The sequence below is a fragment of the Myotis yumanensis genome, unplaced genomic scaffold (genome assembly GCF_028538775.1).
Source record: "Myotis yumanensis isolate MYYU_CA2020_CCGP unplaced genomic scaffold, mMyoYum1.0.hap1 SCAF_20, whole genome shotgun sequence".
NCBI classification, from domain to species: Eukaryota; Metazoa; Chordata; class Mammalia; order Chiroptera; family Vespertilionidae; genus Myotis; species Myotis yumanensis.
In genome coordinates this window covers 6,396,120-6,412,070 of record NW_027223771.1, presented here as the reverse complement: position 1 = coordinate 6,412,070, position 15,951 = coordinate 6,396,120, and the positions used below count along the sequence as shown (strand labels likewise).

Here is a 15,951-nt window from a genome sequence, read left to right as displayed (position 1 = left end):
TCAAATCCTATTTTGAATGAAACCTTGGTTATACGAATTTCGAGTTCAAGCTTTTTTTATTAAAAGACAGAGCTTTGCTCAACTCATATGATTACAAATATACCTACCTCCTGTACAAATAAAGCCGACAAAGGTACAGGGATGTGGAAAAGCATTTCTCAGCTAGACCTCAAAGCACGAAACATCATCGATCAGCTGCCTCCTACACCTCCCCTAGTGGGGATCAAGCCAGCAATCTGGGCATGTTCCGTGACCAAAGAATCAAACTGATGACCTCTTGGTTCCTGGGTCGACACTCAACCACTGAGCCACCACTGAGGCTGGGCTGTAAATTTAACTTTGAAGTTTGATTTTATAATGTCACTAACTCTGTTTAATTGTCTGACAGACATTACTGGCATATCTGCTTACTGAGATTAGCGCATAGAGACATCTATAGATATAAAAGCCTAAGTGACCAAACAACCGGTTGCTATGATGCGCACTGACCACCAGGGGGCAGACACTCAACGCAGGAGCTGCCCCCTGGTGCTCAATATACTCCCACAGCAAACCTCCTACGGCCGGCCAACCTCCCATGGTCCCTCCCCCCAGCTGGCTGGCCCCGATCGCAGGCCAGGTGGAGGGACCCCACCTGTGCACGAATTTGTGCACTGGGCCACTGGGCCTCTAGTTCTCCAATAAGAAAAAAGGCTTTGATAGCATAACTTGCTCCACTTACCATCACTCAGGAGGCTCTTTGTTAAGGCAGAAACAAAAAGTGATAGAGTCCCTTCCCAGCAAAATTAGTTCCCTACTAACCCTGCCACTAATACGTAAACCTTGGGAAATTCCCTTCTGCAACAATCACCTATTGACCATCTACCTCTCCCATGATCTCCTGCCAGAGGAATGTGCTTCTGTTGCTATAATTACTTCCAAGAGCTGACCCTCCAGGCTCCCAGTTCACTGTCCCTGTGGCCCTTTCTTGCTTCCTAGCACGTCTAGAGACCAAAGACTATCCATTGCAATTCTTCTCCCACTGCAATTCTTCCATGAACTCAGACACTCCTCCAACCGATCTTGTCGGCAGGTCTGGGTAGACCCCCGCATTCAGCAAGTACTCACATGCCAGGCACTATTCTAGGTGCTGGTCATATAAACCAAAACCCGTGTCCTGCGGGAGCTTATGCCCGTAGCAAGTGGGACAAGAGCATTCAGATAAATAAAACCCCTAGGACTCTGGAAGACAGCAAGAGCCAAGTGAAAAATAAAGCAGGTCTGAGGGTTGCGATTTTAAATATGGCGGGTCAGGGAAGTCCTTGCTGAGGTAACACTGAGGCCAGTACATTTTCTGCTGTGTTCAGTACTGTGTACACCTTTCCTGGGCCCACTAATACAATCTGGCAGAGCTCTATGTATAAGAATATTCACTGCAACTTTAAGTGTAATAGTCCTGAAAGTTAGAAGCAACCTAGCCAAGTCAGTAATGAGAGGGCAGTTTGTTAAATGAAAGAACAGATCTACAGACTATTACGTAGCCATTAAAACATAAAGCCAGTGCATGAAAGGCCAGACTTTCCACTTCCACAGTGATACCTAGACTATAGTAGTTTCAAACTTGACCACATTCAAATAATATAAACTGCAAGTCTGACATAATATGTATGAGAAGCTCATCAGGTATGTGAGTTAGGTTTTGTTATCATAAATTTTACAGGATCCAGAGCAAGTTTTCAACTGTAGAAAACCACAATAAAGAGGCCATTCCACAGACACTGGGGTTACAGCATCCAAACTGAGTATCCACATCTGGTTCCGAAAGAGAAGATTTATGTAAGTGGTACAATAACATCCAATAAGCCCAGAGTGAACGCCAGCCAACTTCCCAGTGTCCTGACTGCTGTGCAACAATCAACAGCCAACCAGCCTCTGCTTCTTACCTTGTCCAGCATGGTGTACCTCACAAGAAAGTTCAAATTTGATGTTAACATACTGTAAAACCCTGTCAAACCAACTGCAGAAAAAAACCAAAACATGTTTTCTAGTACTAACAGCATTAGTCATTCAGGGGAGAAGTTCAAAGATACATCTGTTGAGGTACAACAACAAAGTCAGATCGAATGTCAGAGAATAGACGACGCAGATCAACAAGGTGTCAGTCTGTACTCACTTGTGGCTGCCCACACACCACGAGTATCGCAAGCCCATTCTACTTGGGTCCGTGCCGCATACTGCAGCTTTAAGGGTGGAGAGCCGCGGCCAGGTCGGCCCTGCCCAAAGGCGTGTTTTGCTGTCTCCCTCTGACAGGAAGTGCAGCACCTAGTTCCTTATTTGCGGGCCACTGCAGTATCTTTCACGAAACCACATCACCATCACAGTGCCAAACCTCAAGGAGTGCTACCAACTCCACCACCACGCCACTGAAATGGAGCAGGAGAAGCTAAATTGTGAGGGGGGTTGGAGAGGAGGGAATCAGTGACACCCCAAAATGAACAGGCGGCTACTCACGATCTTAGGTGTTTGTGGGGAACTCACTGCTAGGCTAGTTGTGGATTCATGCACATGCAAATTCACTAGAAATTTTAGCACTGATGGTTTCTCTCTTCCCCCTTTTTTGGGGGGGAAGGGGGATGGGGCAGTTACTTCCATTTCTCTGAAGCTCAATGCCCTCATCTGTAAAGTGAGAATACCAAGTTTATTGTGAGATCAGATGCATGTAAAGGGTTGGCCTAGTGCATGGCCCTCCCAAAGTGCTCAACAAACTGTGACTACGTGGTATTGGCTGCTGTAGTTCTAATGAACAGAAAAGAAAGAAGTTTCTGAGTATGAAACATTAAAAATTTAAAAAGCACAGGAGTCTGGGAGGCAGCTCTCAGGCAACTACACAGGTGTCATCCTAAACTATTTACTCCCGAAAATCTGAGGGGAAAATGGGGCTTTCATTCCCTAGTGTTTCAAGGGATAGCATTATAGCTGTGGGGTGGCACTGACCTGGGAAAAGTATGTCAGAAACTGATGGTGGCGCAGCCATGCCACATTCATTTATGGCTGGGGGTCACCTTATTGCCAATGAATATTCCTTCCTGGGTCTCCAAATAAAGGGACATGCTACGTTCCTAAGAACTTTACAAGCACACTCCCCTTTAATCTTCTGTTGTTGTTAATCCTCACCCAAGGATATTTTTCCCATTGACTTTTCTTATTTTTAAAAAGATTAATTTTGGGGGTGGGGGCAGCCAGGGAGTGGTCAATGGGGGGAAAAGGAGACTTATGTAATACTTGAAACAATGAAGAATTTAAATTTTTTTAAAAAAGAGTAATTTTTACTCCTCTTAATTAAAAATGCAGGTAAAATTTTCAAGTCACTATGACTTCAAGGAAACTTCAAAATTGAACAACCACCACCACCACCAATGTGTGATGGTTCCTAAAGGTTTGTGCTTTTCAGAGGATGGAAGGTGCCAACTGATCCTTCATTTGCTCACAGGCAAATGTCAAGTCCTATCACAGGTTCATGTTTCCTTCCACTAAGGTCTATCGCGAAGTCAGAAATATTTTCAAAACCACATGCTGTTGCCATGGAGAACGTGTTCTCATTGGCTAAGATGTGTAACCTCACAGCTCTTTGAAGAAAACCTCTGAGGCCGAAACATTCATAGGCTGGGCCATTTGCCTGCGTACAGCAGGGAGGGAAGGGAAGTGGACCGAAGGAAAACAAGGCTATGGAACGGCTTTGTTGCTAAAGCCTACTTCCCACACCAACCCATGTTCTCAGAAAGTCCAGACAGTGTGACAAAGTCCATGGGGAGTTACAGCCTCGTTCCAATTCCTGCTCCATTACTCGCCAGCTACGGCGGTCATCTGGTGAAGTGCGGATAAAATGCCACCCCCTAGGGCAGTGATGGCGAACCTATGACAAGGGTGTCAGAGGTGCCACGCGAACTCTTTTTTTTTTGGTTGATTTTTCTTTGTTAAGTGGCATTTAAATATATAAAATAAATATCAAAAATATAAGTCTTTGTTTTACTATGGTTGCAAATATCAAAAAATTTTTCTATGTGACACGGCACCAGAGTTAAGTTAGGGTTTTTCAAAATGCTGACACACTGAGCTCAGAAGGTTCGCCATCACTACCCTAGGGGTTGGGGAGAGGATAAAATATATGAGAATTTATGCAAAATGCCGAGCAGATGGCAACTGGTGCTCCTGTTACATAAATACAAGCGTTATCCTCAGAAAGTGCCTTTTGTCATTTCCCAGCATGCTGCCAGATAGAAAAAACCTGAAATTATTATTTGAATGGCTTTGGAAAAACACACACACACACATACACACACACACACCAAAAGAAACTATGAAATGTCAAAACTCTTAAAAGGCTTCAGTGGAAAATTTACCAAAAAAGTCATTGAAAACCAGATCTATGAATCAGCGGCATCAGTTTGGTTAAAAGACTGACAATGTCACCCAACACGACTGCTCATAAAGTTCTATCAATAAAGCTTAAAAAGAACAGGCTTGTGAATCATGGCAACTGTTGCCTACGTAGCCTTGGGCAAGGTATGTGGCCTCTCTGGGTCTCTCTCCTCATCTGTGGAGCACAGCACTGACTGTACTAATCTGACCACACTTTCGACGTCTGCTGAGAAATTTTAATGAGAATACTTGGAAAGCACCAATGTAGCAGATACTCACTATTTAATAAATGTCACTGCCCTTCCCCCACTTTCTAGTTTCCACCCAGTTCCAGCACCATATCTTTACCAAGAGACAGAGACCCGATCATATGGTGAGAAAGGAGGGCAGGAAGATGGATGGATGAATACAACGAATGGACAGATGGGTGTGAGTCAGGCTAGATGAATGTAAAGCATATTGTAAAAACCCTGGCTATTATGTGGAAGGTACATTTGTACATTTACTTCATTCTTTCCTCCCCTAAGGAAAAGCAAAGGCTCCAAACTGGTCATGCACCCGATGGACTACGAAGGACCCACTTGTCGAGTCCTTGCAGGGACCATAAGGAGGCAAGCCCTATGTTAACAGAACATCTTGCTCAACTGCACTCGGCTCCATTGTGAAATATGTACACTTGAGTAGCTGCTCTACCCTCTGACCTGAACCCAGGTTTCAAGTGCAAATGTGTCCAAAGAAGGACCTGAGAAACGAGAGACACTAACTCTCTGAGAGGGGCCAGCATTGCCCCCCACAGGAGACCATGACTCACGGCCTAGGGTCTGCCAGGCTGGGTCTGCGCTCTGTGCACACGTGTCATCCCAAACTGGGCAGACCACTGGCCTTTGATCCTGGGCCTGGTTCTGTTACTTGTAGCCTTAGGAGTTTGGGAACTCACTTCATCTCTCTGGCCTCAGTTTCCTCAATTACAAAACAGGGGTAACACCTACTCTACTCACTCATTCAATTGTCACAGGAATGAAATACAAAAAGACTGGCTAAATGTAACCAACAATACGTTGAAACCCATCTGATGGGTAACAGAAACGTCAAACTATGGTACTGAGACCCCTGTTCCCCTCAGGCAAGGAGAGGCTAGGACTGAATGGAGAACGTAGAGCCTTTTCCTCATCACGTGCCAGCCATACTCTATCCCTGGGGCCTCTTCCTGCATCTGTCATATTTCTGTAGAGGGAATGATACGGGCCTCAGAACTCCACAGATGTGCATGTAACAGCAGCTTGACCACTTTTCTATGAAGCATTGAGCTCATCACTTTAGTTCTCTGAGCCTTCATATTTCATCAGTAAAATACATATAATGCCTACATAAGAAAGGGTGTCATAAGGGTGAAAGGAAATATTAGCTATAACATATCAACAATGCACTGCAGGCATTCAATAAATAAAGAGTTGTTGAACTGATACTGAAAATGAGACGGTTATGAGGACAAACATTTTGGCACTCGCTCTTTGGACAAATGAAATATCTCGCCATTTTTATGTCAATACTCCACAGTTAAAATCCTTACGAGAAATATTCCTTTTGGAATGGTGGCCGCATTGTAAATGATTCCTTAACGACCTAGAGTTCCCTGTGCCATCAACCCAGAGTCATCGAGACATCACAGCCTGTGTCAGAGAGCCAAACTAATTCTTTTAAAGTGATATCTATTACACCTGGGAATAATTTCAAACTCTTATCAAGTAGGGACATCCAAATGCTGCCTGGAAATATTTCAAGATTTTGGAAAATTTTCCTTAATGGATGAAAAACTGATACAGACCTAGAGGAAAAGGAGGAAAATTAAGAAAAGGGCAATAAGGGAGAATATTTTTGTCAGTCACTCTGCTATGCACTCTCCATGCATTCTTTTGTTGCTGTTAATCCTCACTCGAGGATATTTTTCCATTGATTTTTAGAGAGAGTGGAAAGGAGGGGGAGAGACAGAGAAACGTTGATGTGAGAGAGACACATCAATTGGTTGCCTCCCGCACGCACCCTGACCAGGGCCAGGAACTGAGCCTGCAACTGAGGTACGTACCCTTGACCGGAATCGAACCTGGGACCCCTTAGTCTGTGGGCCAACACTCTATCCACTGAGCCAAACCGGCTAGGGCTCTCCAAGCATTCTTTCATTTATTTCTCAAAGCAACCCACTCTTCCTTGAAATTCTAGCAGAGTCTACTAATACCACAGTAAGACTGGGGGATTGAGTAAAAATCACCCCACAAGCTTTTTAAATGGCTAATTATGACCCTGCACTTTTTCTAGGTGACAGAACCGACGCCTAGAGGAAGAGCCAGCAGAATCCCAGGTCGGGCTGGACCTGCAGCAGCGCTCACGCTCTCCTCATGCGGGCCTCTGTGCAGGTTTCCGAATCTGGCTTCCCCTTTCTTTCCCTTTCTTATTGTGGGATGAGTGGTCTTCACACAGTAACAGGGGAGGCACCATGAAGGAAGCCAAACCTCTTCTCCAAGAACACACTCTAGTTTCCTTTAAGCTGTGCTGCAACAGGTCTTGTGACACCCTCACCAGCATATAATGCAGCTGTTGTAATCGCTTCATTTCCCCATTTGGATGGCAATCCTTAACCAACCCTGCTTCCCAGCAAAAACTCCGGGCCCTGAGATCACAGTTAGGGGAACTGCACTGGAATCGCCTAACAGTTATAGTAAGTCACTGGTTTCAACTACTGGAACGAGGCCTGTCTTCTGGAGGCCGTGAGGCAAGAGCACAGGGAATCCAATCACTGGCCAGATGGGAAGTACGGGGGAATGGAGCCTATCGCTTCTGGAATACTGTCGTAGGGGAGCTCAAGTAGCCACCGCTCATTTGAGATGAAGGGCGCCCCTCCTACCGTCACTGTATCTGCGGCACCCATTACAAAGCTTCCTGCAAAGAACCTTCTGTCTGGCTGGACTGGGAAAGCTATAAGCGTAGCACCTGAAGCAGAAACAAGCAAAAGAGCTATTGATATGACAGTAAGTAGCATTACATTCAGAGATCTCTTCTGGGCCATTGTACACTGTCCCACACTCACAGCTAAAAATAGTCGACTATGAACTGCAACTGAATGAAGTGTGCCGTGAGCAAAACATCTGAGAATTAGGGAATACTGACTTAATTTACAAGGAGCCCTCAATTGCTAAAGACCATAGATCCAAGGTTCATTCTTCAGTTACGGAGCAGAAAGATGATAATGATCATAACACAATAAAAATATATTCAATAAAAACTGTACTTGAGATTTCTGCGTTTTATAAATATTCCAATGGAAACATGTTGCCTGCTATAATGCATTTATTTTCGAGTATTTTAACTAATAGCTTTTCTTCAGAAAACTATCTGAAGAGTCGGACTGTATGACAACCGAATCCACACACACACACGCTATTCTACAGCGATTTCCAAGACAACTCGGTTGCTTTTTACTGCCATTCATACGAATAGACGATTGCTCTGATTTTATTCACAGAAATTACATTCAAACCTAACCTCCATGGTTCAGTACATTTCCCGCATGCAGTTATATTAAAGTATTCACTTCTAATGAACTCTTACAAATGTTGAAGATATACCACAAAAAAGGTATGGCACAGGGAAACTTCTTCCTCCTGAAGTAAACAGGGATCGACTAGACACCTGGCAATAGAATGCTACCCCCACAGACAAGACTTATAACAAAAGGCGAGAGCAGTGCAGGCAGGAGGCAAAGGGGAGAGAAATGGTGGTGTGACTTACGTGTGTCACTCACAGTGAGGCAGGAGCAGGCTGACAAAGCCTCCAGCAGAAGGCAAGGCACGGAGCAAACACACCGAGATGCCAAGTGGGTGGTACAATCATGAGCCAGGGGTGGGGTTGGTGGGGAGGGGAGGGGAGGGGAGAGAGAGGGAGAACGAGCACTTACTCAGTCAGGAGCTTGTGCAACTTGTGATAACCCCGCTGCAAGGCCAAGCTGGCAGGTGTCGCTCCTTCCTGGTTGTGGATGCTGAGCGCTCCTCGGCCACCTGGCTTCTGCAACAGGAACCACGTCAGCCGCAGCAGGCCCAGCCGCACGGCAAAATGCATCAATGTCTCCCGGGGGCCGCCATCTGCAGAGGGGGGAAGATGTGAAGAAGCGAGGGGAGAAGGTGAAAAACAAAAAAGCAAACCAACAAAAAGGCAAGGTGGGTGAACACCACGACCTCCAAGTACCTAAGGTCCTAAAGTTAAGGCCACAACGTACAACATGAACAATTCTGTAGTGGCCGAGGAAAAACAGCTCTCAAGGGAAAACAAAATAAAGTTAGAAAAGAACAGTGAGGAGCAAAATCTCCAATAGGAGACAGTTCCATAAGAGGATCAAGCCTTCTCTACATTCCAATTTAATACACCTGTTCTATGAACTGATATATGAGCTAATTTATAAAGGTGGCTCCACACACATTCTTTTCCTTACCAAAAAAAAAAGTGGGTGGCCCAGCAGGTGTGGCTCAGTGGTTGAGAGTCCACATATGAAGCAGGAAGTCATGGTTCAATTCCTGGTCAGGGTACGTGCCCGGGTTGTGGGCTCGGATCCCCAGTAGGGGCGTGCAGGAGGCAGCCGATCCATGATTCTCTGTCATCATTGATATTTTTTTTCTCTCCCCCCCTCTCCCTTCCTCTCTGAAATCAATAAAAATATACATATTCTTTAAAAAGTGGGTGTTGGTCACAACATGGGATCCAGCAGGAAGAGTTAGTGATTTTGTTCCTTTTGCATCCGTTTAAACGCCAGTTTAAACCTACAATTTAGGATTAATCTCTGTTCTTTCCTCTCTGTACCTATATATTTTTCCTCTGATGTTCCTTTGTATTTTTCCTCTCTTCTGAGAGTTACTCAACTGTGTTTTCAGACCACTAACTGCATTTCCTCTGATGTCAATGGGGTCCTTTGTCCCCGTCTGAATTGAATTATGCCATGGGATGCTGGATGTCCTCGCATCATGTCAGCCAACTCCCTGTCCGTCTTTGCCCTCATTGTGATGGCTTTTCTGCAGATGTAATTAAAGCCCCTAATCAGTTCATTTAATAAGGAAGATATCCTGGAGAAGTCGGGCGGGCCTGAGGCAGTTGGAAGGCTTCGAAGGCAGGGCTGAATTTCTCCAGGAGAGAGAACCCGCCTGTGGGAGCCGATGTCTGGGAGCTGGCGGTGCCTAAGCTCCAGAGCTCCCTCCTGCTCCATCTCCCCTTCCCACTGTCTGAGGACCACACTCTGGCTCACACTGGTGACTCTGAGCTTGCCTGCCCATGACCTTCTATTCTTGCTCGACAAATCTGGGACGTGCTTAGCGAGTCCCCACAATCACGCAAGCTATTCCCGATAATAAATTTTTTTAAAATATATTTTTATCTCAGAGAGGAAGGAAGAGGGACAGACAATCATGGATCAGCTGCCTCCTGCATGCCCCCTACTGGGGATCGAGCCCACAACCCCGGCATGTGCCCTGACCGGGAATCTAACCATGACCTCCTGGTTCATAGGTCGATGCTCAACCTCTGAGACATACCGGCTGGGCTCCCAGTAATAAATCTTAATACATACTTGTTCCCCCAATGGTTCTGATTCTCTGGCTGAAACCTGACTGACATACTCATTAAACCTATTTTTCTCCTTGCTGCTTCCTTCTCTAATTTCATTATAAGCCTGCCTTCTTCGATCTTTTAAAGGACAAATGGAAAATCTCTTCTAAATTTCTCTTTCATTTCTTAAAGAAAATTACACTCAGAGAGCCTTCCATCTGAACACTCGTGATATGTTCCCATTTCCTTTATGCTGTAATGTTCTTTTGTAGGCCATATGTTGGCTGGTTGGTTTTCCTGGTTAACCATCAATTGGAAAAATCCCTATGTTGCCCCAGCTCTGGCCCACAGAGCAGGTATAGGAAATGCCTAGGTCCCCCTTGCTATCTACTCATATGCTGGAAGCACCTCCCATACATACGTGCCCAGATGTGCAGAGAAAGCTGATGTGCCCGGAGAGCAATTCAGCTATGAAATGCTAGGTGGCTGCATCTTCTTCAAATTGCAGATTTTCTAACTAAGCAAAGCGCTGCAGGTTCTGTGAACAATATAGCAACCAAAGCCTATGTGTACTTTTCTTACCCCATCGATCCACCCAGAGGCCCGGCTACAGTAACTTCCGAATCTCTATCTATGAGACGCCAATACCCACATTCTTTCTACTATTCTGAACTGCCTCTCAAATACACCTGAAGCTCGTATGACGCAGGAAATCTACACCCCGTGGGGAAGGAGAACAAAAGGCCGGTGTGAGATGTGGGCTCTTGGAAAAATGACACTTGTAATCTGGCGACAGAATCAAGGTTTGACAGGCAACAACGCCTGGTGGAGCTGAGGTCCTGCCATTACTAGAAACTGCTTGTCTTGGGAGTCAAGACAGCAGTAATCCTCTGTGAAGAGAAAAATCCCTCAGCCGTCTTTTCATATTTCATTATTTTCTTTTGTAGTAGCTGTGACAGCTGAAAAATACATAAATACTAGCGAGTGCAGCTAAGGAGAAATTTCCATGAAAACCTATGGAACAAGTTTGAAACAGGCAGCAAATGATTATGGTTGAGGTTCTATTAACCAACATCAGACACACAGAACTGAGAACGCACAGGCTGTTTTCAGCAAAATCTTTCTTCAGCCTGTCTCCTCCTCCTCTCCACCCAAATTTCTCTCTGTGGGAGGATGCCCACCTCCCGCGACGGTTAGCTTTCCTTTTCACCTAGTCCCAGAATACCAGGACTGATTAAGAATGGGATGTCCCCGGCATGTTCTCCTCCTTACTCTTCAATAGGCCCACCCTCCGACCTGAGAGGTATGCTGATTGCTACTGTACCAGGTTCTTTCAGGGGGAAAAAAAGCATCTTAATTCATCATTTTCACTCACCACCAAGGTGTTAAAAAGCTAAAACAACTAGCCCAGTCGGTGTGGCTCAGCAGTTGAGCATTGACCCAGGAACCAACAGGTCACTGGTTCAATTCTTGGTTAGGGTAGATGCCCGGGTTGTGGCCTCCATCCCCAGTAGGGGGCGTGCAGGAGGCAACAAATCAATGATTCTCTCTCATCATTTGTTTTTATTTCTCTCCCTCTCTTCCCTTCTGAAATCAATAAAAACATACTCTAAAAAGAGAAAAGAAAAGCCCTAGCGGATTTAGCTCAGTGGATAGAGCATCTGCCTGAGACGGAAGGGTCCTGGGTTCAATTCCAATCAAGGGCATGTACCTGGGTTGCAGGCTCCATCCCCACCAATCGCGGGGCTCATGCCAACCAATCGCTGTCTCTCTCTCACATTGATGTTTCTCTTTTTGTCTCTTCCCTTCCCTTTCACTCTCTCTAAGAATCAATAGAAAATATCCTTGGGTGAGATTAACTAACTAAATACATACATACATACATATATGCAATTTAAAAAAAAAGCTAAAACAACTGATACTTGGTAACTCACAGGGAAGGTACCCTTACCCCATTATCCACCCTCCCCCCAGATGAATGCTTACTGGCATTTAAGGGAGAACTAAGGCTAAAAGAACAGTGTAGAGGCTGCTTTAGGCAACTAGAGATTAAAGAACACTTAGAAGAATTCAAATGGACAAACCCCCTCTTGCTCATGTTTAAAGTGAGGATTAACTTTAGAAATAAGTTAAAGCAAAACAGAAACAGTCTCATTATGCTGTTCTTTCCTTTTATAAGACATGTTCCTTTCCCTCATCAGAGCTCAAAGTTTGTCTCTAAGAGGCTACTGCATATTGGCCCTGGTGTGTTCAAAATGCACAGCTCTGCTCACTAGCACACATGATCCAAATTATTTTCCTCCACTTTATACGTGAAGAAATTGAGAAACAGATTAGCATTCTGCACAAACCCCTGCAGTGAAGCCAGGAGATGATAAACAAACTGACTCCACTGCCTATGTTCTTTCCCGTTTACAATATGAAAGCTAAACCAGAAGTTCTTAATTTCACGTTCATTCCTGCGGTTCAAGGCAGCAATGAATCCCTGAAATTATATGTAAATTTCTGCAGGCCTCTATGTATTTTTTTCCGTAGGAGAAATCTGAGCTATTTTAAAAGGAGTCACTGACCTGAAAAAAAAAAAAGTAAAAGCTCTGCATCCGAATAATTAGTATGAGGATTAAGCACAAATCTTACATGATTCCTTTGTACAAGCATTAAGCTGGAATACCAGTAAATACCCTCACCTTTAATAGCAAGTAGCCCTGTTATGTAACAAGTGCCCTCTTTCCTGTTTCATTATGCCAGGCACCAAACTCACTTGGTACCTTCTTTCTTTAAACAACTTTTTAAAAGTATTAGAGGTACAACTCGACGTGAACAGAATGTTCCTCTACATTCATCCCGGGACAGCAAGCAAGCCCCTCTCAACTGAAGCTACTCTGCCCTTAAAATACTCAGTCTTTGTAGATTCTAATCCACAACTCATTGGACAGTTAAAACTGCAGAATTCAAATCTAGCCCTTGAAACCAGATTCCTGCTCCCAGTTGTTGACTCAAAGGCAGGAATATATCAAGACCTTTCCATGCATTTCACCTTGCAAAGTATACCCCTAACTTGTTCATTTTCATTTGTTCTTTAATTATTTTTAATGTATGTAAAAATTCACTTTTGTGCAGTCTCATGATTTGGAACACATGCATGGATTCTTATAACCACCACTGCCAAAATGCAGAACCATTCCAACACCCATAGAATTCCCTCAGATACCCCTCTGCTGTCAGACGCTCTCCCCTCCTAGACTTGGCAACCACCAATCGAGTTTCTGTGCCTATAATTTTGCCTTTTCCAGAATCTCTCATAAATGAAATCAGACAGTAAACACCCTTTGGACACTGACTTTCTTACTTAGCACAATGCATTTCAAATGCATCCAAGTTGTTGCAAATGGCAATAGTTCTTATTGCTGAGTAATATTCAACTGTGGATGTACCACGGCTTGTTTATATATTCGCCGAGTGAGAGAGATCTGGGTTACTTCCAGTTTTTGGTGATTATAAATAACTTGCCATAGGCATATCTGTGTGAAGATTTTTTGAGTGAATGGAAGATTTCTGTTCTCTAGGAAGAATAGGCAGAAGTGGAATTGCTGGGTCATACAGTAAATGCACATGTGACATTATAAGAAACTGCCAAACCATCTCCTAGAGCGGTGATAGCACTCTGCACTCCCACAGAGTGGAAGGGAAGATGAGGACAGAGCGAGAGAAACACTGACATGAGAGAGCAAGCACATCAATTAGTCGCCTCCCGCATGTACCCCTAACCAGGGCCAGGGATCGAGCCTGCAACCGAGATACATGCCCTTGACCTGAATCGAACATGGACCCCTCAGTCCGCAGGCCTATGCTCTATCCACTGAGCGAAACCGGCTAGGGCTGCCACTTGGTATGTTTAACCTTAGCTTTCCTCATAGGTGTGTAATGGTACCTTACTGTGATTTTAATGCGTTTTCCTAAGTGTTCACATTTGCTTTAACCTGTGCTAGCACTACTTGAGCAATTATACAACAGAAGCTTAAGAAGTACACGGAAAGTCCACAAAAATATTAAAGCTGGTCAGTTCCCGATTAAAGACAAGGAAGCTAAGGCTCAGAGAGGGGAACTGAGACGCCTAAAGCTTCAGAGCTGTGTTTTTTCTAGTACAGCTGACCTTTGAACAACAAGGGGGTCGGGGCACCGCGTATGGAGTCAAAAATCAGCATATAACTAAGCCAGCCTTCTGCGCAGGTGGATTCCCACCCGTAGACTGAAAACACGCATATAAGAGCGTCTGCGCAGCTGAACCCATGTTGCTCAGGGTGAAATGGATTTCTCGTTAATATGGTAACATGAACAAACTATCCAACTCCCATGCCTTCTTTAAAGAAACAAAGAAACAAAACCATAAAGACACCATAAGCTCCACAAGTAACTACTGCACCCCATCTTGACAGAGACTCATGAATGGCAACCCGAATAAGCAGTCCCAGGCCAGCGCAGACACAGTGGGGCTGTGGGCGTTTGGCCCCAACATTAGGTGTCTGGCAAGGCGCTCATGCCCTGCCCAAGGGCAAACACTCTGATCTCCAGGTCTTGGCATTGCAGAGGGTTCTTGGACACGGTATAAGCAAGGAAAAGGCAGGAAAGGTGATTTCTTCCTGATTTGATTGTAGAGTCTACACTTGCCTTTGTGTTCTACCTGGACTGCCTTGTCATGTCCACAGTAAGCCCCTGAGGGTAGGGGGCGGCATTTCTGCGGCTGATCACAGGCTTAACTGTTAAATTCAGTGAATACGAGAGAGGCAAAGCTGGCAAGTACCCCTCACCAATCGGCGTGTATTTGATGGGTCTGCGGGAGCAGGAACTGAGCATGCCCCTGGCTCAGCCTCCTCTGGGCAGCCCTCCTCAGGATCTGCTACCTGCAGAGGGGGTGACTTCGGGTCTGCTCTCCCTAAACAACACGGTCACCAAAGCTGGGTGGACACTGAAGGGCAGTCCTGTGACTGTCCAGCTCTGAGAGATAAAGTAGAAAGGACAGCAAATCCTTCGGGCAGGAGGTCTGATGTCAGTCTTCCAGTCCAGCTTTATCAGTAACAGAAAAACATTTCCACCTCTCGCTGTGTACCTGCTAACTCTTTCAACTGGATTTGAACGTGGGAGGGAAAGAGGAGGTTATTTATTGGAGCCCAGGTTTAGGCTGTTTCATTGAAATTTATATATAAAACCATGGCATGTAGTAGATGGCATCGGCCACAAGAACAACTATGTGGGAAAACCCCTATCTGACTAAGAGGAACATCAGTGTGGGGGTTTCTTTATTGTTGTTTTGTGCGTCTGCCCATGGACTGAAGGATCTCAGGTTCGATTCCTTACGATTGCAGGTTCCCCAGCCCTGGTGGGGGCAGTGCAGGAGGCAACCAATCGACGTGTCTCTCTCATTGATGTTTCTCTCTCTCTCCCCCTCCTCCCTCCCTTTCACTCTCTCTGGAAATCAATGGGAAAAATATCCTCCGGTGAGAATTAAAACAAAACAAACAAACAAACCAAAAGACCCTGTAAGTATTCCAAACTCAGCGTCTTTGTGGGTCATTTAAGTTCTTACCACGCAAAGTCTGATTGGTCCCCAACACATTCCACTCCGCCGGCAGCTTCAGGTGTCGGAAAGCGAGGGCCACCTTCTCATCAAGGGAATTCACGTCTGTAGACGGGGGTCCTGACCGATCAAGAAAGCGGGTGAAGTTCAGCGCCTGCTGGTTCCCAGCGCTGGTGGCCAGGAACTGGGCTGCATCATACGCCTCGTCCTGGACGAACTCAAAGTCTTCTTCCGCCACCACAAACACGGGGAGGCCCTCTTTGGAAGCACATAGCAGCACCTTCACTGTCTCACAGCAGTCGTGACCTTGAGAAAATACACGGAACAGGAAGACAGTACAGTGTTAGCCGCCTCCTGCTGAAAGGACACGCATGGCCTCACTGCCCTTCTCCCAT

General features: G+C 45.3%; 1 protein-coding gene across 9 annotated transcripts in view; it reads right to left on the bottom strand.

Annotated features, from left to right (window-relative positions):
• The window catches only part of AKAP13 (A-kinase anchoring protein 13), a 160,205-nt gene that overhangs the window by 98,877 nt on the left and 45,377 nt on the right, over window positions 1–15,951 (bottom strand). For all 9 annotated transcript variants that reach the window (XM_070400388.1, XM_070400389.1, XM_070400391.1 and 6 more), the window contains exons 4-5: window positions 15,566–15,862; window positions 8,348–8,531 (exon numbers count right to left, since the gene is read on the bottom strand). In XM_070400388.1, the coding sequence (XP_070256489.1) occupies window positions 8,348–8,531; window positions 15,566–15,862 (481 nt within the window). The remainder of the gene's footprint in view (window positions 1–8,347; window positions 8,532–15,565; window positions 15,863–15,951) is intronic.